Consider the following 22,500-nt stretch of genomic DNA (forward strand, 5'->3'; position numbering starts at 1 on the left):
TACTATAAACAACACCACTTACAATGAACAAATAAAAATAAGAAAATAATAAATAAAGTGTCAAAGTCCAAATAAAGTCCAAATAAACATGGTGCAAATCCTCAGTAAAAAATAGATATAAATATTTACTATACTATAAATAGTTACATAACGAAACTAGATTCAATATGGAACATCCTTAGGTTTTATGTGCCAGCATGGATATGGTTGTCTATGGATATGGATTTGGATATGGTTGTATGCAATGCAGACAAACAGCTGCATCTTCATTTGCGTCTTTTGAAAACAGCAAGAGCAGCAGTTCGTCTTTGCTGTGTCACTGTTTTGTCTTGTTTCTGTGCTGTTGTGCATGCAAAAGTACTTAGTATGAGAATTATTTCATGCAAAACTTTTTTTTTTTGCGTTTTATTTAGCCGCGCATAAATGTATGCCTTTCTCTCATTCCGTGTTGTTCAAAAAGCTTGGTCCACAAACAAAAGCGAAACCTATGCTTATTGGTTGTGATATGGCGAGTTTGAACCAATCTGGGCATGGAGGAGGGACAATGCATCAATGTATCATGTCTGATTTGTCCGGAGACACAGTGACGAGCGTTTCTTTGTCAAATCAGCGTTGTCAAATGTTGATGACGTAACCGCACTGATTCCGGAGCCTCTGAAAGTCCGCGATGTTATGTGATACAGCACTGGAAAGCTGAGATTCTCTTCTTTATGCCAATCTTTGAATTGTATGAATCGGATCAGCGGATCAAAAGTTATTAAACATTTAAGAGCAATACTTATTTTTAGCCGCGGGCGGCTGTCTCGGTCTTTAAGGGTTAAAACCGTTGATATGCAATTGTTCATGGTATGATAATCGTGCACGTTCAAATCGTGGTAAACCGTCATACCGGTATATTGTTACAACCCTAGTCCCCAGCACCAAGCCCTAAACATGCACCACACGCTAGAATCTGCATAATATTATTGCGCCTGCTATAGCCATGGAACGACAGCAAAATCACTTGATTATTATGCTAGAATGACAGCATAGTTACTGGACATATCGAATCTAGAAAATAGGAGCTTTTCGATTTCCCTCAAGTAAGTGCATGGCTTTAAATAGATTTTTTGTTCAATTTTATAAACTGACAAAACTAGTCACAGATGTTGTCCAATCTCCAGACCTGGCAGAAGCCCTTTTAGCTCAGCATCGATCATTGACCCCCCTCATGATTGTAAAGTGCTTTGGGTGTGTGGCCATACACAATAAATGCGCTATATAAATACACATTACATTACATTACATTGAATCGGATTAGACTATTAGCATCGTGCTCATAAATGACCAGAGTGTTTTGATAATCGTACTATTTAAAGCTTGACTCGTTACATCATGTATTGAGACTGATGAAAAATGAAAAGTGGCTTTTTTCCAGGCTGATATGGTTATGGAACTAATCACAGAACTTTGCTGCCGTACCATGGCTGCAGCAGGCACAATAATATTAAGCAGCAACTAAAATAAGTCCCCAGCATCCAAGCCCTACACCTGCACCACAAGCTAGAATCTGCATAATATCATTGCTCCTGCTATAGTCATGGTACGGCAGCAAAATCACTTGATTATTATGCTACAATGACAGTATAGTTCCTAGACATATCAATCTAGAAAATAGGAGCTTTCCAATTTCCCTTACGTAAGTGCATGGCTTTAAATAGATTTTTTGTTCAATTTCACAAAGTGACAAAAATAGTCACAGATGTTGTCCAATCTCCAGACCTGGCAGAAGCACTTTTAGCTTAGCTTAGCATAGATCATTGAATCGGATTAGACCATTAGCATCGTGCTCATAAATGACCAGAGTGTTTTGATAATCATACTATTTAAAGGGTCACGAAACACCAAAACACATTTTTTGAGCTGTTGACAGTCGTATATGTGTCCCACACTGCTAAAAACACTATTAGGACACCTATATTTCACTAAAAAGTGTAAATTGGTTGTTTTTTCGTTATTTCAAGCAAATTCGTACTTTCTGTTTGAAACGAATTTTTGAATCTGCGTCACGGTCATGACATAATAGCGTGTATTCCAGCGTGCAGACTGGGCGTCTGTGCCAGAGTGAGTCTTATTACGTCTTACAGTGTGATGCATTAATGCATGAGTAAGGCTTGGTTCAAACCAATCAGCGCGCTCTATTCTGCAACTTCATTAATATTCATTAGTGTCACTGTTTACACCAGAGACGCCACGTTGTGTTGGCAAAACAAGCGTGGAGTGTTGCTTTTATAGTTTGCTGCCACTAAGTTTCGTTTTCATTTTCTCTCTGTGAGAGCGCAGCTGGAGTCACGTGTGGATTAACAGTGTACGCGACGCGCGACAACAATAACTTACGTGTCCAAGGAGGATTATTGTTTACCTGAGAGCTGTTCTCATCTGCAAACGCTGAAATCCGGATTTGCTTGTAGTATTCTCTTCATAAAGACGCGGCTCTAGTTGCTGGTGATTGTCCTGTCTCTACAGATTTGGTAAGTGAGCGACCAGTGCTCTTTGTTTATTCAGTTTGTTCGTATCGAATTAAGTTAACTATTGCACTGAGTGCAAACTTGTTAGCACCGCATTTTGTGACCGGAATAACACACGCGGCTTTCTGACGCTACCTGCCGTGTGCATCTAAGTTTCCGGGAATTGCGGAGCTTTTTTTTCTCTCATTCGCCGTGCGGTATCAAACATTGCATGAAAAATACACGCTTAGAGCAGATCCTCGAATCAAATATCGCGTTTGTCGCGAGGGGCATGAATGAATTCCCTGAATGAAAGAGCCAAACTGCAGTTAAAGTCCAACATTTAATAATCTGGCAAATAATTCAACTACAGATGTCCATGTAGGTTAAACACAATGACTGTAAAAAATACACCATCACTTTCTCGTGTGAGTATTTTGACTGAAACTCGCGCGTGCCCAAATAGACACTCCCACACCATCCCACTTTAGTTCCTCCGACACTCCCCCCTAAACACAGCTGGACACGCCCGCTTTTCTGACTTTTTCCGAAGTAGAGGTGTGAAAACACCCTGCTGAAACGAGGGTGTTTCATGGCCCTTTAAAGCTTGACTCGTTACATCATGTATTGAGACTGATGAAAAATGAAAAGTGGCTATTTTCTAGGCTGATATGGTTATGGAACTAATCACAGAACTTTGCTGCCGTACCATGGCTGCAGCAGGCACAATAATATTAAGCAGCAACTAAAAATAGTCCTCAGCATCCAAGCCCTACACCTGCACCACAAGCTAGAATCTGCATAATATTGCGGCTGCTATAGCCATGGTACGGCAGCAAAATCACTTGACTATTACACACTTGGTGCAGATGCCAAAATTGCTTCACATTGGAACTTTGTCACAGTGTCACAATTCTTTTCCCCAGACTTTAATGGTCTATGATCGGATGTTAATGACAGTGATTATGTTTCTGAATTTAATATGTTTGCCAACTAGTCTTTTAACCTCATCTGAAATGGTTTCATTTCTTAAACAACCATTAAACAACCACAGCGCAACTCTTGGTGGAAATAAACTTCATATAAGGTTGTTGAAGCAATTCCATGACAAATCAACACCGTAATCAAAGCTGAAGATGATCGATTGATGTTCAATTCATAAGTGAAAATGAAGCCATCTTTCACAGTTTGAGCACAATGAATGTTGGCATTGGCCTCCTGCAATATGGCAAAGGGATATATCTGCTGAAATGGCTGTTTAACACGCTACATCAGTTAGGGTTAAAAGAATGATGAACAAAATTTATAATAGGATCCAATATTAGCTTAAATCAAAACACTTGTAATTTGGGCAGTACAAAGGTTGTTGTATTATTCTCTTGCATTATTCACATATAATATAGACAAGAAATATTAGGATATAATAAAGTCATCACATTTAATGTGAAACGTTTATGTGCTGATGACATTTCCAAAAGGACAGTTCACCCAATATTGAGAATTAATTCACCCTTAACTCAACCGCAGGTTTTTCCAAACGTGTATGTGAAGATATTTAGAAAAATGTTGCTAACTGGTACTCACTGACTGCCATAGTTACTAATATGTCATTAAAATGGCTTCTTTATGGAAAATAATGAGCCAATTCCCATTTTTGGGTGAACTACCCCTTTAAGATTTATATTAACAAACTATGAATTCCAGCTTCATTACTTAAAGGGATAGTAAACCCAGATATTCATCATTTATTAGCATTTATTTCAAGTATCTTCTTTTGTATTCAACAGAACAAAAACAAAATAAAACTTGTTAGCAACAAGTCAAGGGTGAATAAATGATAGCAGAATTAATTTTTTGAGTAAACTATCTCTGCATAGTAAGAAAAACTAAAACTAAAGAAAGTCAATTGTTACCAGCATTCTTCAAAAAAAATCTTCTTTTGTGTTCAACAGAACAAAAATTAATTCCAATCATTGAAAATCGAAGAAAAAAAAAATTTGTATGGAAGTCAATGGTTACCAGCATGCTTCAAAGTATCTCTTTTGTGTTCAACAGAAAAGAAAAAAAAACTAGTTAAGGGTGACTAAATTATTGCAGAATTGCAATTTTTAAGCAAACTATCTCTTTAACAGCATGATTATTTAATAAACAAACTATTTATTATTACAAATCCAGTACATATACTAATAGCTATACTGTAAAATACATCAATACTACACTGAAAAAAAATATTTATTGGATTTACTCATTTATTTTAAAATTACCGGTTCCAAACAATTTATATAGGCTGAATTTAAACAAACAAATGAATTTGAACATTATCCATTGAATTTTGACTAAAAACAAAAACTAAGAAAGTAAGAAGAGCATTTTTTGCAGTGTAACCATTGATGTCCATAGAAGAAAAAACAAATACTATGGAAGTCAATGGTTACCGGCATTCATTCCAAGTATCTTCTTTATTCAACAGAACAAAAACAAAATAAAAATAGTTAGAAACAAGTCAAGGGTGAATAAATGATAGCAGAATATTTTTTTTGAGTAAACTATCCCTTTAACAGCATGACTATTTAATACACAAACAGCATCATCATTGAAAATCCAGAGCATATAGTAATACCTATACCATAAAATACATCAATGCTGCACTGAAAAAATATTCATAGTATTTACTCATTTATTTTAAGGTAACTGGTTCCAAACTATTTATATAAGCTGAATTTAAATAAAACTTATGAAGTTGAACATTACAAGACAAAAACTTTAAATAAGAAAAGCATTTTATGCAGTGTAACCATTGACGTGCATGATAAGTAAAACAAATACTATGGAAGTCAATTGTGACCAGGATTCTTCACAAAAATCTTCTTTTGTGTTCAACAGAACAAAAATTCATTCCAATCATTGGAAATTGAAAAAAAAAAATTGTATGGAAGTCAATGGTTACCAGCATGCTTCAAACCATCTCTTTTGTGTTCAACAGAAATAAAGTAGTAATGAGTAAATAAATGATTGCAGAATTGTAAGTTTTGAGTGAACTACCTCTTTAACCGCATAACTATTTAATTCACAAAGCAGCTATTATTGGAACGTGAAAAAAATATATAATTAAATAGTATAGAAGTAAATGGTTTTCAGCATTTTTTAAAGCATCTCTTTTTTGTTCAAAAGTAAAAAAATATTTAAGGGTGAATAAATCATTGCAGAATTTTTGGATGAACTATGATTTTAACAGCATGATTATTTAATACGCAAACCATTTATCATTGGAAATTGGAATAAAAAAATACTTTGGAAGTCAATGGTTACCAGCATTCTTCAAAGTATCTCTTTGTGTTCAACAGAAAAGAACTAGTTAAGGGTGAATACATGATTGCAGATTTTTTTGGATGAACTATAATTTTCAAAGCATAATTATTTAATAAACAAACCATTTATCATTGCAAATTAGAAAAAAAAAATACTAAGGAAGTCAATGGTTACTGGCATCCTTCAAAGTATCTCTTTTGTGTTAAAAACTAAATAGTTAAGAGTAAATAAATGATAACAGAATTGTAATTTTTGAGTAAACTATCCCTTTAACAGCTTAATTATTTAATAGACAAACCATTTATCATTGTAAACTGGGAAAATAAATACAGTATACTATGGGGAAACTTATTAAAAACTTATTATATACTTATTAAAAATAATTAAGTGTGAATAAATGATTGCAGAATTTTTGGGTGAACTATCCTTTCAACAGCATAATTAAATGAAAAAACAATACTACGGAAGTGAATGCTTGTCAGCATTTAATAGACAAACCATTTATCATTGTAAACGGGAAAAAAAATACAGTATACTATGGAAGTCAATGGTTACCAGCAGTCTTTAAAGTATCTTCTTTTGTGTTCAAAAGAAGAAAAAAAAATAGTTAAGTGTGAATAAATGATTGCAGAATTTTTGGGTGAACTTTCGTATCAACAGCATAATTAAATGAAAACATAATACTACGGAAGTGAACGGTTGTCAGCATTCTGCAAAGTATCTTCTTTTTACAAACTAGTTAAGGGTGAATATATTATTACAGAGGTGTAATTTTTGAGTGAACTATCCCTTTAACAGCATGTTTATTTAATACACAAACCATTTATCATTGGAAATCCAGTACATACACTAATACCTATACTGTTATATATATTAATACAATAAATTCATTGGATTTACTACATTTTTTTAAAGGTAAGTGATTCCAAACTATTTACATGGACTGAATTGAAATAAATTAACGTTATTCGTTCATTTAAAATCAGCCCGTATAAATTGTTTGCAACCAGTTACTTAAAACCAATGTAGAGAATCCAATGAATAATGTACACTGCAGTATCAGATTATGATTAACCTTTTATCTCTATGCATCAAATCAAAAGCAAGCTCTTAACGAAACACCGAGCAGCACGTCAACAAACAGGAAAGCAGATGCGGACAGGTGAGTCAGTCATAACAGACAAGCAGCACAGGTATAGTTTTGAAACACCACTGACCGTATGGTATCCCCGCGCCACGGGGGGCTTGCCAGCAGGATAGGGGTCTACGGTGTCGATGATGGTCTGCCGCTCGCCCTTCTGGTTGATCTTGCGAAAGCGTCGGCGTGACTGTCGGTGCGATGCCTGCCGCTGGAAATACTCCTCATTCTCATCCATATAGTCCACCTGCAAACGGAGGAGAGATTGGAATCAGACTCTCTCTCTTTCTCCTCACCCCCCCCACCCGCCTCTCGACTGGCGCTGTGTAAAAATAGCAGTGGGTGTGTGTGTGTATGTGTGTGTGGGCTGAGCCTCAAACGCCTACGTCAAAGAGAGGTGCAGAAAGAGACAGTAAAGAAATGTAGTGCATGTGAATCCTGCACGTTATGTTGACTCTACAGCCTTAATCCAGAGATTTGCAGGAATGCACTCTCCATTCATTTCCCAGATCAGTCATCGAGCGTAAATATAGACAGGAAGTGGTTTTCTATACTCGTGAACATGCATATTTTATGAGGCATTGAGGTATTGGTTTATTAAAATTATTGGAGCTTTTTTTTTTGGAGGATGAGGCCATTAAAGGGATAGTTCACCCAAAATGACATTTAATTTACTCACCCACAAATAATCTAATATACAGGCAGGCCTGTCACAATAATCAATATATAGACTTATCGCACAACACATGGACATGTCCTCAATAACAATTAATGATGCAATATACACTAACTGGCCACTTTATTAGGTACATCTTACTAGTACCAGGTTGGACCCCCTTTTGTCTTCAGAACTGCCTTAATCCTCCACGACATAGATTCAACAAGAAACTGGAAATATTCCTTAGCAATTTTGGTCCATATTGACATGATAGCATCATGCAGTTGCTGCAGACTTTTGGCTGCACATCCAGGATGCGATTCTTCCGTTCCAACACATCCCCAAAGGTGCTTGATTGGATTAGGACTGGTGACTTTGGAGGCCATTTGAGTACAGTGAACTCATTGTCATGTTCAAGAAAACTATGTACAATTTCGTTAAACCGGGCCAAAGCATGCTTGTCTTACCTCCCGTCTCCCCCGACGGCCTGCACTCACATTACATTTGGGCCTGGGCACGCTTACGTCACTGATGCTGCGCTGTTCAGTAAGATGCGCTCTCGCTTAAAGTCCCCATGCTAAAGGTATTAGGAGTTTTGCTGAAGGCGCGCAGCTGTCGTGCAGTGAGGGGTTTGCGTATTTAATAAGCTACGGCAGTTTGTGTTCACTGAACAGTAAGAATGATTAATAAATCCATATGAAACAGTCCCTTAAAAGTCACGTATCGCTTTCAGTTTCGGGTTTTGGCGCATTTTGGACTCACACACAAGCGTACAAAGCCCAAGTGAACCACGCTCAGGCTCACCTCTTCCAACCGGGCCAGGGCCGGCCAAGTGAACCATGCCTGAGCCCGATTCAACACACTCACACTTCTCAAATAATCCGGGAAACGGGCCTGGGCACGCTTTGATTGGTGCGTTATCCTGCTGACAGTAGCCATCAGGGGATGGGTACACTTTGGTCATAAATGGATTGACATGGTCACCAATAGTACTCAGGTAGGCTGTGGCATTGACACAATGCTCAATTGATTCTAGTGGGCCCAAAGTGTGCCAATAAAATAAACCCCACACCATTACACCAACACCACCAGCATGAACCATTGATACAAGGCGGGATGGAACCATGATTTTATGTTGTTGATGCCAAATTCTGACCCTACCATTCGAATGTTGAAGCAGAAATAGAGACTCACCAGAACAGGCAACGTTTTCCCAATCTATTATTGCAGGGCTCAAAAATAAGGACTGCCCGGTGGCCCGGGGACAGCGTGAAAGACGCTCCAGACAGTAGACAATGACCCAGTAACGATGAGCACGTTAATTTTTTTGTAACCTGGTAGCAACCAGTACAGTGAAAAAATGACAACATGGTAAAAACATCAAACTATGAGGTTAAAAGGAAACGTCTGTTTATAAAGTCTTGGAAGCAGACAATTACATGGGTACAAAATTAAGAATCTGAAAAAAAAAAAAAAAAGTTGTCGGTAGTTTGGCAAGTCATATTTACAAAAATCATTTAGAATTGCAATAAAATACCAGCACATTTTCCATACTGCTCTTTCGTTTGCATAAAATTTTGAATTCTGCTTCTTTACATTTGTTAACATTTCTAAATATGTTTAAATTCTAGATTCAAAGGGATTATTTTGCCACATTATTTAAAATATGTGGCTAAGAAATAGCTTTTAATTATTCTTTTTTTTTTCTGGTGGGGCCAGTGAAAACTTTGGCAGGGCAAGAAAAAAATCTCAATCACTGGCCCGACCGGCTCAGTAGAAAAAAATCCTTATTGTTGTACCCTGTATTGTCTAATTTAGGTGAGCCTGTGTGAAGCATAGCCTCAGTTTCAGTGGCACCCGGTGTGGTCTTCTGCTGCTCTAGCCCATCCACCAAAACGCAAAAACAAGGCATTCGCACCCACAGAACTGCTGGATATTTTTCTTGTTTTCGGACCATTTCGGACCTAGAGATGGTTGTGTGTAAAAATCCCAGTACATCAGCATTTTCTGAAATAATCAGACCAGCCCATCTGGCACCCTGTCACATTCAAAGTCACTTAAATCACCTTTCTTCCCCATTCTGATGCTCAGTTTGAACTGCAGCAGATCGTCTTGACTATGTCTGCATGCTAAATGCATTGAGTTGCTGCCATGTGATTGGCTGATTAGAAAAATGCATTAAAGAGCTGTTCGACCGAGGTACCTAATAAAGTGGCCAGTTAGTGTATATTGACCATATATTAAAAACAATTCCAACAACATTTTAGCTTATTGTGCAACATCTCTAGCTCTACTGGAGGTGTCAGTGTCAGTATGGTACAACACTATAGTATATTTTCATGTGGGTGCCTGATGACTGAAAATAGATGTTACTTGTTTCTATTTCTTTTTACCTTGTACAGTTTTGTTAACATTTATGATTAATATTATTTATTTTTTGTTTAGGATATGCATTTTCACATTCTAATTCCTATGCCTAGTTATTAAACTGTTAAAATGACTTACTAAATGAAATATTATTAAGAATAAAACATTGTGTTAATTGGAGGAATGCACTTGTTTTATGATTCATGCACTTGTTTTATGTTTCATTGAGTCAAATTGGTCGTAAAATGACAATTATATAGTTAATCGCAATAAAAAATTTTGTTATATATGGTCACACAAAAAAACTTATTTAGGGGACCTAGATGTAGGGGAGTTTTTTCTTCAGTTGAACTTTAAAGGGGTGGTCCACTACGATATCATATTTTAAACTTTAGTTGATGTGTAATGCAGCTGTTTGAACATAACATCTTTTAATGTAAGACGCTCAACGTTCAATGCAAAGCGAGACAGTTAGCTTAGCAAAGCCTACAGCGAATGAAGTTTGGGGACTACAAAAAATATATATATATTAGGGTTAATGATGTCATAAACCCTCTAGGTTAAGCACATACACCAAGCAAAGCGAAGGGGTGTGGCCAGAGGCGCTGTACTGTTATAGCAGAGACGCTTCCTGGTGCCTGAGATTCGCTAATCACAGAACATTATGTTAGCTGACCAATCAGAGCCTCTTGAGGGCGGGCCTTTCGGAGGAACTAGGAACTATGACAGTCGTTTTCATGTTAGCTGAGTAGCTGTATATAATCAAAGTAAGATATTTAAAAAAATAACGTGATTTTTTTAAGTGAAGCATAAGCACACATTGCTTTGCATCTTAAAAACACAACCAAGCCTTAAAAATGCACTCTGGATCACCCGTTTAAACAGGCGACAGGTTTCTTAGAGCTCCTAATGACAAACCAAGGTCTTGTGAAGCAAAACGATCTGTGTAAGCAATTGATCATTACTTATAATATTATAAGCTTTAATTCACAGCCCGGTTAAGCAGTTCTTTAAGTATGTGCGAATTCGTGACCCTGCGAATGAGTCTGATTGTAGTATTGTTACTTTTGATGACAAAAATGCAAGAGTGGATTTGGACCGGAGGTCAGGTGACACTTTTTTTTTTTTTTTTTTGCTTTTTTAAGTTTAATCACTGTTTATTCTCACTATTTTATTAACATATATTTTTGTTCATTTGTTAATTTTTATAATTAATATTTTCTCATTTTGCTTTTGCCCTCTATCCTGTTGCTCATTGATAAAATCAGTCTTGTGTATCTGAATATATAAACTACTTTTCACTAATTAAAAAAAGCAAGTCAGGTGATGCAGTTTGTTGATACATATTGATGATTGCATCACCAGCAGTCGTGCTTTCATCATCAAAAGCATTCATGAACCAAAGATTTCAACTCTGTCATCATTGATTCATCCTTCACTTAATTGAGTTTCTTGATTCTGTTGAACCTAAATTATTAAATAAAAATATTAAATAAAATGAAATAAAAATTAAATGAAATAAAAATTAAATGAAATAAAAAACTAATTCAAATTAAATTTAAATAAATAAAAATTTATATAAAAAATGAAAATTAAAAATGAATTTAAAAATAAAATTAATTTAAAAGAAATAAAATTAAAGATAAAATGAACGATAAAGTGAAAAATAAAATAAAATATATATTTTTATTTAACAAATTAAAATAAAAACAAATAAAATTTAACATACGATGAAATAAAAAAGCAAATGAAATAAAATGAAATGAAATAGGAAATGAATTAAAAGAAAAGAAAAAAGAAAAGAAAATAAATAAATGAAAATTAAAAATGAAATTAAAAATTAAATTAAAAATAAAATAAAATGAAAAAAAATTAAGGATAAAATGAAAAATAAAATAAAATAAAAACTAGAGATCTTCCCAAATCCAAACATGTATTTTCCCAAATCACTCTTTACCAAAACTCACACAAATGACAGTTGAGCCAAGATGGCATCATCACACACACGATGGCTGCAAGTTGCATACAAGAAGGGCCGGCTGCTGTGACATTACGCCATAAACTGTGACATGATTATCCATGTGTTTTATTTTGCTGCAGCCTCGGATTTCACACCCACTCTGCCGCTGGGATTACACATCAAATCTCTCGCTGCCGTACCAACCGCTGCTATGGCAACTGGCGGTGAGCGAGCGAGCGAGCGAGCGAGCGGCACTGGGAATATATTGGGCGGTGTGAGCGAGTGAGAGTGCAGTATCTGTATCCTGCTTCAGCCGTAATTACAGAGCAGCAGCGGCCAGTAATAACACACCAGTTACTCAACGAGGACACAATTCGCCATCGAGGACAGCGGACATCGCCCAAAAAGAGACCATCATCATGTACAGTTTAAGCCAGAATTATTAGACAACCTGTGAATTATTTAAACATATTTCCCAAATAATGTTTAACAGAGCGAGGAGTTTTTCACAGTATTTCCCATCGTATTTTTTCTTCTGGAGAAAGTCTTATTTGTTTTATTTCGGCTAGAATAAAAGCAGTTTTTAATAGTTTTAAAACCATTTTAAAGGGTCACGAAATACCAAAACACATTATTTGAGATGTTGACAGTCGCACATGTGTCCCACGCTGCTATAAACACTATTAGGACACTTATATTTCACAAAAAAGAGAAAATTAGTTGATTTTGCGTTATTTTGACCAAAATGGTCGCAATTTCGAGCCCTGAATATGCATGATAACTTCGAACACTGTTTCACCTGTTGCAGTGTTCAGACGGCAGAGAGACGCCATATTGTGTTGCCAAAACAAGACGAAGAAGAAGAATTGTTTGGGGACACGGGTCGTAAGTGTTGCGTTTAAAAATGTGCTGCAACGAAGGTTTTGTTTTCATTTCCCGCTATGAGAGCGCAGCTGGACTCGCGTGTGGATTAGTGCACGCCATGTGTAAGGAACATTTTTTTCACGAGAGCTTTTCACATCTGCAAATGGTGAAATCCTGATTTGCCGCTCATGTACTTTGAAAAAATGACATGGTTCCAGTTTGTGTTGTGTGTCCTGTCTCTACAGATTTGGTAAGTGTGGGATCTATGGTCTTTGTTTATGTTTATTCAGCGGCAAAGCTAGTTCGAATCATCAGCAGTATTTTTTCAGTGTTTAAAGACAGACCTTAGTCAAAATGATTTAGTTCAGGCCCAGATTGGCTAATAAGGAGGACCAGGAGAATTCCTGGTGGGCTGGTCCGTTTTTTGGCCACGAGGGCCGGTGTCCCTAGCTCCAGAATCTGTTGCTCTCAGTCACACTTTTTAAATTAATTAATTTATTTACTTGACCACAGTCTTCTTATTCATTATTTTACCACAGCTCTGCTCTTTTTATATAAAACCAGCCTGCAGGTTAATGATGATATAACTTAAATGTGTCACCATTCAATTTACAACTGTTGTGGTCCAGTGGTTAGCACGTAAGATTATGATGCCGCCGACCCGGGTTTGATCCTCGTCTGAGTATGTTTTTTTATTTTTATTTTTATTGTTAAGACATATAATACTGTTAGGGTTGTTGAACATTTGAAGTTTTAAAGCAGCTGTTTTCTCAAAAAAAGACGTGATAGTGTCATTAGAAACTGATTTGGAAATCACCTTATTTTAATATAGTCAGTTGTGAACTGAGGTGGGCCGGTCTGAGGCTTGAAACTCCAGGGCTGAAAAGGAGTCCCACTCCGGCCCTGATTCAGTTACTAAGTTTACAGAAAGTTAATATCACTGCAATATTATGGACTGAAAGATCCGCTGTAAATGCTGCTCTCCGAGTGTAAACATGTAAACACCGGAATCGAACTGCTACTGTCGTGTAGGATTTTCACCGCATTTTGTGACAGGATAGTCTTTACAAACAAGGCTTTCTGTTACTGAGAAATGCAGAGTTTTTTTTTTTTTTTTTTTTCATCCATGCGGTGTGCGATATCAAACATTCCATTAATACTACACTCTTCCAGCAGTTCCTCACTTGCAATATATTGTTTGTCATGGGGGGCATGCAGGAAATGTTCCTGTATGAAAGTGAATGTGTCAAACTGCAGTTAAAGTCAACAAATTAATAATTTGGCAAATAATTTAATTACTTATGTCCAGGTAAACACAGTCACTGTCTTTCTCCCCTGCATCTGTGGGTTTGTTTTGCCTTGTGAAAATCAGCACAAAACGGCGCCGGTGAGCTATGCTCACTTGTTGCTTCATTTGTGCTCTTCAGAAACCCATTGGGTGATGTCACGGATACTCCATCCAAATCTTTTAAAGTCTATGCAATAACCCTAAGCACACAACTAAAATAATGAAGGAGTGGTTCAACAATATTTGTGACTGTTCATAAATGGCCCAGCCAAAGCCCTGACTTAAACTCAATTGAGCATCTCTGAAGAGATCTAAAAATGGCTGTCCACCAATGTTTATCATCCAACCTGACAGAACTGGAGAGGATCTGCAGGGAGGAACGGCAGAGGATCCCCAAATCCAGCTGTGAAAAATCTTTCCCAAAAAGACTCATGCAGTTCTTCAACTAAATACTAAGCAAAGGGTCTGAATACTTAGGACCATGTGATATTTCAGTTTTCTTTATTAATAAACATCCAGAATTCTGTGTTTTTATGTGCTGTGTGTACATTAATGAGGAAAACAAATTAGCCTAAATGATTTTAGCAAAGGAAATTTAACAAAGAGTGGAACATTTAAGGGGCTCTGAATAGTTTCCATACCCACTCTATATAGCAGGAGACTATTGAGATGTATTGTAGAAATATTCCTATTACAGCTCAAAAGCGTGACCAACTTCAACGCTGTAAATGTAGATATGAACGGTTTTTACTGTACTTGTGAACATACATCATGATGAAGTGAATATGGAATATATTAAGATGAAGTGTTTTGGGCACCTAAACATAATCATTTAAGTTTTTTGGCAGGATGAGAGCATTAAATGGAGGCCGTGTTGAAGCATAACCACAGAGGGTTGAGTAATTTAAGAGAAGCTGAATGAATGAAATTAGCTTGTGGTAAAATGTAAACAAGACGCCAAATTCAAACCAAAAGAGAGACGGATGTGGAGGAGTTCAGAAACATTCATATGACATTTATGATTACAGAATTGAAAACTAAATGCAACATTAGTCTGGCACAACCGATGCAATACTAGGACACAAAAACTAGGCTCGGCAAAAATAAATTGCTGAACTTATTACAAATATAGTTGTTAAGAATATACACAAATATTATTAATTGTGAAAAGTCAAAATAAAATAAAATAAAATAAAATAAATAAATAAAATAATTAGCATGAAATAAAATAAAAAATAAAATGTTTTTTAATAAATAAAATAAAAAATATTGAAAAATAATAAAACAAAACAATAAAATAAAAATAAAATGTAATTTAATTGTAAAAAATTATTTAAAAAAAGCAAAGGAATTAAATAAAAACTAAAATATGAAATAAAATAAAACAAAGGATAAAATCATATAAAACAAAACAACAAAATAGAATAGTGCCATTGGAAATACTACTATAAAAACTATGATTATAAAATATATATTATATAATTAATAAATAAATAAATAAATAATCAAATAAATAAATAGAATAAGACGTAAATTATATAAAAATATTCAAATTACATTAAATTAAAAAATATAATAACTAAATATATATATATATATATATATATATATATATATATATATATAAAATATACATTTAATAAAGTATGTAAGTATATAATAAAATTAAAAAATAATAATTAAATCAAAAATAAAACACAAAAACAAAATAAAAAGAAAAACTGATTCATTTGAAATACTACTTTTTTTTTCCTGCTCTCTGTGATATTATACACAAAAAGTCATAAATAGTGTTCAAATAATCACTTTACTAAGTCCCAAATACTGAATGGCATGAAATTATTTTAATTAAAATAGTTAAAGCTAATATTTAGAGCTGGAGATGACACTGAATTACAGCACTTGCATTGTTAAAACATTTACAAAACCCTCTATAATCAAGTTTGATTACACAGAGACTTGTTTTGCAGAGCGTTTCAATGTGCAGTCGGTCTAAAACAAAAAGCAACATGATAATTAAAGCTGAAAAATGCTGTAAAAAAGCCTTGAATCTCAGCTAAACTAGTGTAGATAAATGGAGGCAGGTTTTTTGGTGAGCACTGGAATAGCAAAGGCCTTTATAATGTTAATCTAAACCACCAAACTACAGCACAGAACTGCAATTACACACTGTGATGAATGAGAGAATAAATTCAGATGAAGTTTCCTCACCACAATCATCTCGGACGGCTCCAGAACGATGCACTCGCATCCACGACGCAAACTCCCGGCAGACCTCTTCCCGAAACTACAGGAGAAAACAGAGCAAAACGTTATATAGCGGCAATCTGAACACACTCCTGCACTGTTTCTGACTGGAAAACTCCAGTGACATCAGACTCCTGAAAGACTCACAGTGAGCAGAACACAGAAAACCCCATTCAACACATGAGGAGTGAAGGGAGGAACAGACGCAGATACACACATTTATACACTGCAAGAAATCTAAAGGCGTAAAGTTAAGACAACTAATATTTTATGCTGCTTTAACTTATTTTAATTAGTCAGGTTTCAACACAATTTTAAACTAAAGTTTAACTTAATATTATTAAACGGTGTGATTGATATAAGTTGAGAAGACTAGAACAGTTCATTTGATTCAACTAATAACTTTAATGCTGCGTTCATACCAGAGGCGTATGAAGCATCAAGTGCGAGGGATTTACATGTTAAGTCAATGCAAAGACGAGAATAGACATCCTGCATAGAATGACGTAAAATGACACATGCAAATCGCTCAAGTTGGAAAATCTGAACTTTAGTAGAGATTTGTGCCACGTTAACCAGTCAGAAGCTTGCTCTATTAGTTGCAAGATTTTGACGTAGTGCCAGTTGTTGGTGTCCCGAGAGGAAATCCCAAAGCCAACACCGGAAAACCGCTCATCAAACAGGGCTCGGCTCAGTGTGAAGCACTGCTGAAAGCTTCCATCATCCAGGTGAACTCACAGAGCTGGGTGCACCACTGAATGGATCTGGTGGACTCGGACATGGCGCCGAATAAATCTACGCTGTTTTTCAGCCTTCCTAAAGCACATAAAGCACAGCTACTCTCTCAATAAAAACCATGTTAGCCATTTAGCAACAAAACTACAGTCACCAGGTAGACAAAAGCCCTGCTCATTATGTGAATCTGCGTCTGTTGTGAAGTGAATCTGACGTGCGAATGAGGCAAATTTGACAATTGGACAAAAAAAAAAAGGCTGAATTTAATGAATGAACGAAATAACGAATTTTCTATCCATCCATCCATCCATCCATCCATCCATCTATCCATCCATCCATCCATCCATCCATCCATCCATCCATCATCTATCTATCTATCTATCTATCTATCTATCTATCTATCTATCTATCTATCTATCCATCTATCTATCTATCTATCTATCTATCTATCTATCTATCTATCTATCTATCTATCTATCTATCTATCTATCTATCTATCTATCTATCTATCTATCTATCTATCCATCCATCTATCCATCCATCTATCTAGTTATCTATCAATCCATCCATCCATCACTATCTTTCTATCCAGCCATCCATCCATCCATCTATCGATATATAAGGAAATGTGCAAATAAAATATTTTTATTTATTATATTTTATCTGTAAATTTTACTTAGACACAGGTGAAGTTTATATATTTGTTTTTATTCATTAATCGAGAGACAATTTTTCAACCCATTTCTAAAAAAAACTGCTTTTGTTCCCTTTAAACAACAAAAAAATCTCGTGCTATAACTTTTTGATTTAGTGACTAATTCATAAGAAATCTTATGATCTCATTAGTACAGTTTAGTACGATTTGCTAATCCCGCAATGACGGTTGGGTTTAAGAGCAGGGTTGGGTGCCACGCCTGAAAGCAGCAGCAGATAGTTCACCTCAAATCTTGAAAATAATATTACCCAATTGGAATTGAACTTTAGAGCTGTGACTCATCGCAAGCCAACACATATCAGTGATTCAGCATCTACATTTAATAATGTTAAAGAGGTTTAATATGTATTAATTCGATTATAAACCTTACCATCTCGTTGGAGTGCAGTGAGTGCACTATTCTGTGCTTCTGAATGGCTCTGTTTAAATTTTGGTTGTGTTTCGTCTAGTGCAAACAGCCAAATTTCTTATCACTGTAAATCTCATCACGTAGCATGTTGTTAGTACACAGGGTTACAATTTAGCCTGCTCACCTAATGTTTACATTGTAATATTTATATTATTTGCTAATTAATAACCTCATGTGGAACTGAATCTGTCTTAATTTGGAGTCTGCTTCTGTCCACCGGAGGTCGCATTTAGGTCACGGACGCGTGCTTTGAGAGCCTTCACGACTGAATAAACAAAATACTTTGTTTTCCACCATGGCAACTCGGTATGCTGAAAAATAATAGGCTAAACTGGTAGTGGACGAGTTATAGGGACCAAAACAAAAACAACCGTTTCAGCACGTAACTTGCATTTTCAAAGCAGAATAACTGACTTCAGCATTGCTTTCCAGATAACCAAGAGTGTTTACTTGGCATGTTTCTTAAAGATCTTCAAACATACTATGGTATTATTATGCTTTAGAAGAGTCAAAAACTTAAAATTAAATTAAATAAATCAGAAAAATGTGCAAATAGACAACAAACAGGAGTGGTGCTGATTTATTTGTTTTATTAAGCTTGTTGTTTTCTTTGTTATTTGATTACTTTTTTCTCCATATAGTTTAATGCTAATAATGCTAAATAGAATTTATATCTTAATGTCTTTGTGTCACACTTCACCTTTCATCAGGGTTGTTAATTTACTATAAGAGCTGCTTGCAAGACACTTTTAACAGCTGAATGATCCACCAGGAGACACTTCAGGCCAAAGTCACATACATACACGATTCAACCAATATCATGATCACATCAAGTAAAGTAGAAGTCTTGTTTTGACGAGCTGCTGGCTCCCTGGTTACTGTACTGGCGCAGCTGTCAGATCTGCTAACTAACTAATATAGCAGCACTAACAGGTGGGATTGACTCTGTTTGCAGTGTCAGACCACACACAATGAGTCTCTGTGTGTAATAAAGACTCTGATCCAAACACAAAACCTCAAGACCAAGACTTTTCATTCAGCGTTCATCACATACAGTCCAAAACCACACTGAAAATCACAGACTCCAGGCGTACTTTAAACCACAACACACAGTCTGCACAGAGAGAAAAATAAAGATACAGAAGCATTTTCACAGCATTATTTTGAACAACTGCTTTGTGTGTGTGTTGAAAGAAGCCCTTTCTGCACACAAAGGCTGGGTTTTAGTAAAACCAGACTGTTTTTATAGTACATTTCTATAGTAAAAACAGTAAAATTGTAATGTGTGTGTGTGTGTGTATTGTTAATAACTTTGATATGGTGTCTATGTTGTGTCTTTTTCTGCAATATGTTTATATCGTGTATATACTTTTTTTTCTCTCTCTTTCTTCTTTATTATGTGTATCAGAGGACTCCACCGTGAGCTTGGAGAACTGCATCCATACATCTCTGCACTGACTCAAATCACTCATTAATAAAGTTATCTGGAATGGCAAAGAAAGCGTTCTTGCAGGACTCCCAGAGTTCATCAAGATTCTTTGGATTCATCTTCAATGCCTCCTCCTTCATTTTACCCCAGATATGCTCAATAATGTTCATATCTGGTGACTGGGTTGGCCAACTTTCCAGTTTTCAAAGTTGAAGTTCAGTTTAGTTCAATTCAGTGTAAAATAAATAAATAAATCAGTCTTAATAAAATACTTAAAGACTCTTTAGCAAAGACTGACACATGACTGATTTAAACAGCCAATAAAATGTAATTGAAATAAATATATGATAAAGTAATAAAATAACTGTGGTCTCCAAAACGGGATTTGTTTGAAAGTGTTTTTATTGAAGATATTCACACATGCAGTTATCTAATCGTACACTAAATTAAAAATAAATAAAGTTCTCATTACTGTATTTATAATAAATCTTATTTATGCACTTGTTGTAAAGTGAGCTTGTTTATGTACTTTTGAGGTAATTCTTAAAAAATGAAAATGTCCCTAAATAGGTATTTATTGAAAGTAAATTAGAGAGAATAGTTGCAATTCTGAAAATGATCAAATTGCATACTTCCAACAAACTGGCCACAGAAATAAAAAATAAAATAAAATAATATTAAAAATAACAAAAGAAAAAAAAGTGAAAAGAAAAAAAAGTTTATTAAATTAAAAATAAATTAATAAAATGTTAAAAATAAAATATTTATGTTCATGTCTGGCGACTGAGCTGGCCAATCCTGGAGCGCCTTGACCTTCTTTGCTTTCAGGAGCTTTGATGTGGAGGCTGATGTATGAGACGGAGCACTATCCTGCTGAAGAATTAGCCCTCTCCTTTGGTTTGTAATGTAATTGGTAGCACAAATGTCTTGATACCTCAGGCTGTTGATGCTGCCATCCACTCTGCAGATCCCTCAAATGCCCCCATACTGAATGTAACCCCAAACCATGATTTGTCCTTCACCACACTTGACTGATTTCAGTGAGAATCTTGGGTCCAAACTGGTTCCAGTAGGTCTTCTCCAGTATTCATGATGATTGGGATGCAGTTCAACAGATGACTCAGAAAAAAAAAACCTTCTGCCACTTTTCCAAATGATCAACTAGAAGTCAAGGTATTATTTGTTGCTCTTACAACTGGGATCAGCAACAAGACTTTGGTCAGGTAGTGTCCATATACATATATCTGAAAAAGCATGTGGCAGAATGTAATGATGCAGAAAATGCAGCTTTAAATCACAGGAATAAATTACTGTTTACATTTATAATTATTAAAACATTCATTTTAAATTGTACAACTATTTCACAATTGTTGCAGTTTTTACTGTAACTTAAACTTTAAATAAATGCACCCTTGGTGAGTAGAAAAATCTTATTTCAAAAACATTTTTAAATCATAAATACTCCAAAGTATTCCCTCCTTATTCGCAAATAGTCACCTAAATGAACCAGAGTGACGGGGGAGGCTTGTAAAAAGCCCACAGTGTAAAAAGAAATCATTATTCCAAGCAGAAGCCAGACGAACTGTAAATCTGATATTAACACCAGACGTTCATATACGATGCCCACCAGCGGCCCCAGATTACACAACATTCCTGCTGTCTGGAATGTGAGTGTGACGAACACTAGGGTCTCCAAAGTAAATAAGCCCCTTCTTCATCTCTCTGCATTAAGCCCAGTTCAGATTAAAGAGCTGTTATGCAAGAAGACTGAAGTACATGAGAATGAAGATGCCAATAACAGGAATGCCACAGCAAGTGCAAAACAGCAATGTAAAGAAGTGATCTTTACTTCTGTATCGCTTTTACAATGTAGGTTGTGTCAAAGCAGCTTAACATAGAAATTCTAGTACACTGATACTGCTTCAGTCCAGTTTTCATATAGTCAAAGTTCAGTTTAGTTCAGATCAGTGTAATATAAATGTCTCACTTAAGTACTTAAAGAGCCTTAAGCAAAGGCTGACACCTGACACATGATTGCTTTAAAATGCAAATAAAATTAACTTGAAAGAAATATGATCAAATCAGTAATAGAATAATTATCACCTTAATTAAGTATTTATTTGAAAGTGTTTAATGAAGATATGCACACTTGCAGTAATCTAATCGTACACTTAATTAAAAATAAATTAAGTTGTAATTACTGTATATAAAAAGTGTAATTGTTTACGAACCTTTGAGGTAAATATTCACCTAATAGACAGCATAACAAAGCAACTATCAAAATGAAAATGTCCATAAATAGGTATGTAATTGAAAGTATATTATAGAAAATATTTACAATTTTGAAAGTGATCAAATTGCATACTTCTAACAAACTGGCTAAATGAAATGAAATTTTATTATATTTAAAAACAATAATAATAAATAAAAGAAAAATAACAAAAAAGAAAAGAAAAAAGAAGAAAAACTAATTTTTATTAAAATAAAAATAAATAAATTAGTTAAATTAATTAATACAAAAAACAATAATAAAAAAGAAAATAAAACTGAATAAAAAAAGAAAAGAAAAATAAAATAAAAAAAAAACTCAATCAAAACTAAACAAAATAAAATAAAAAGTAAATAGTAATAATACAATAAAACAAAATAAATAGCAGAATATAAAAAATAATAAGAATAAATAAAACAAAAACAAAAAGGAAATACAAATAAAATTTAATTAAACTTAATTAAAAATAAATAAAAGAGTAAATAGTAAAATGAAATAAAATGTAAATAATAATACAATACTAAATAAAAAATAAATTAAAAAATAAAATGAAAAACAAAAACAATAAATAAAATAACAAAACATAAAATAAAAAGGAAAAATAAAATTTAATAAAATTAAACTTA

General features: G+C 34.8%; 1 protein-coding gene across 44 annotated transcripts in view; it reads right to left on the reverse strand.

Annotated features, from left to right (window-relative positions):
- Positions 1-22,500, reverse strand: part of rapgef2b (Rap guanine nucleotide exchange factor 2b) — a 252,942-nt gene that overhangs the window by 135,594 nt on the left and 94,848 nt on the right. For 30 of the 44 annotated variants that reach the window (XM_073922254.1, XM_073922248.1, XM_073922244.1 and 27 more), the window contains 2 exons: positions 16,282-16,357; positions 7,013-7,180 (listed from right to left, as the gene is read on the reverse strand). In XM_073922254.1, the coding sequence (XP_073778355.1) occupies positions 7,013-7,180; positions 16,282-16,357 (244 nt within the window). Of the gene's footprint in view, positions 1-6,986; positions 7,181-16,281; positions 16,358-22,500 lie in introns of all 44 variants that reach the window. The other 14 variants (XM_073922281.1, XM_073922275.1, XM_073922279.1 and 11 more) reach the window with 1 other exon arrangement.

Source organism: Danio rerio, chromosome 14 (genome assembly GCF_049306965.1).
Source record: "Danio rerio strain Tuebingen ecotype United States chromosome 14, GRCz12tu, whole genome shotgun sequence".
Taxonomy (NCBI): domain Eukaryota; kingdom Metazoa; phylum Chordata; class Actinopteri; order Cypriniformes; family Danionidae; genus Danio; species Danio rerio.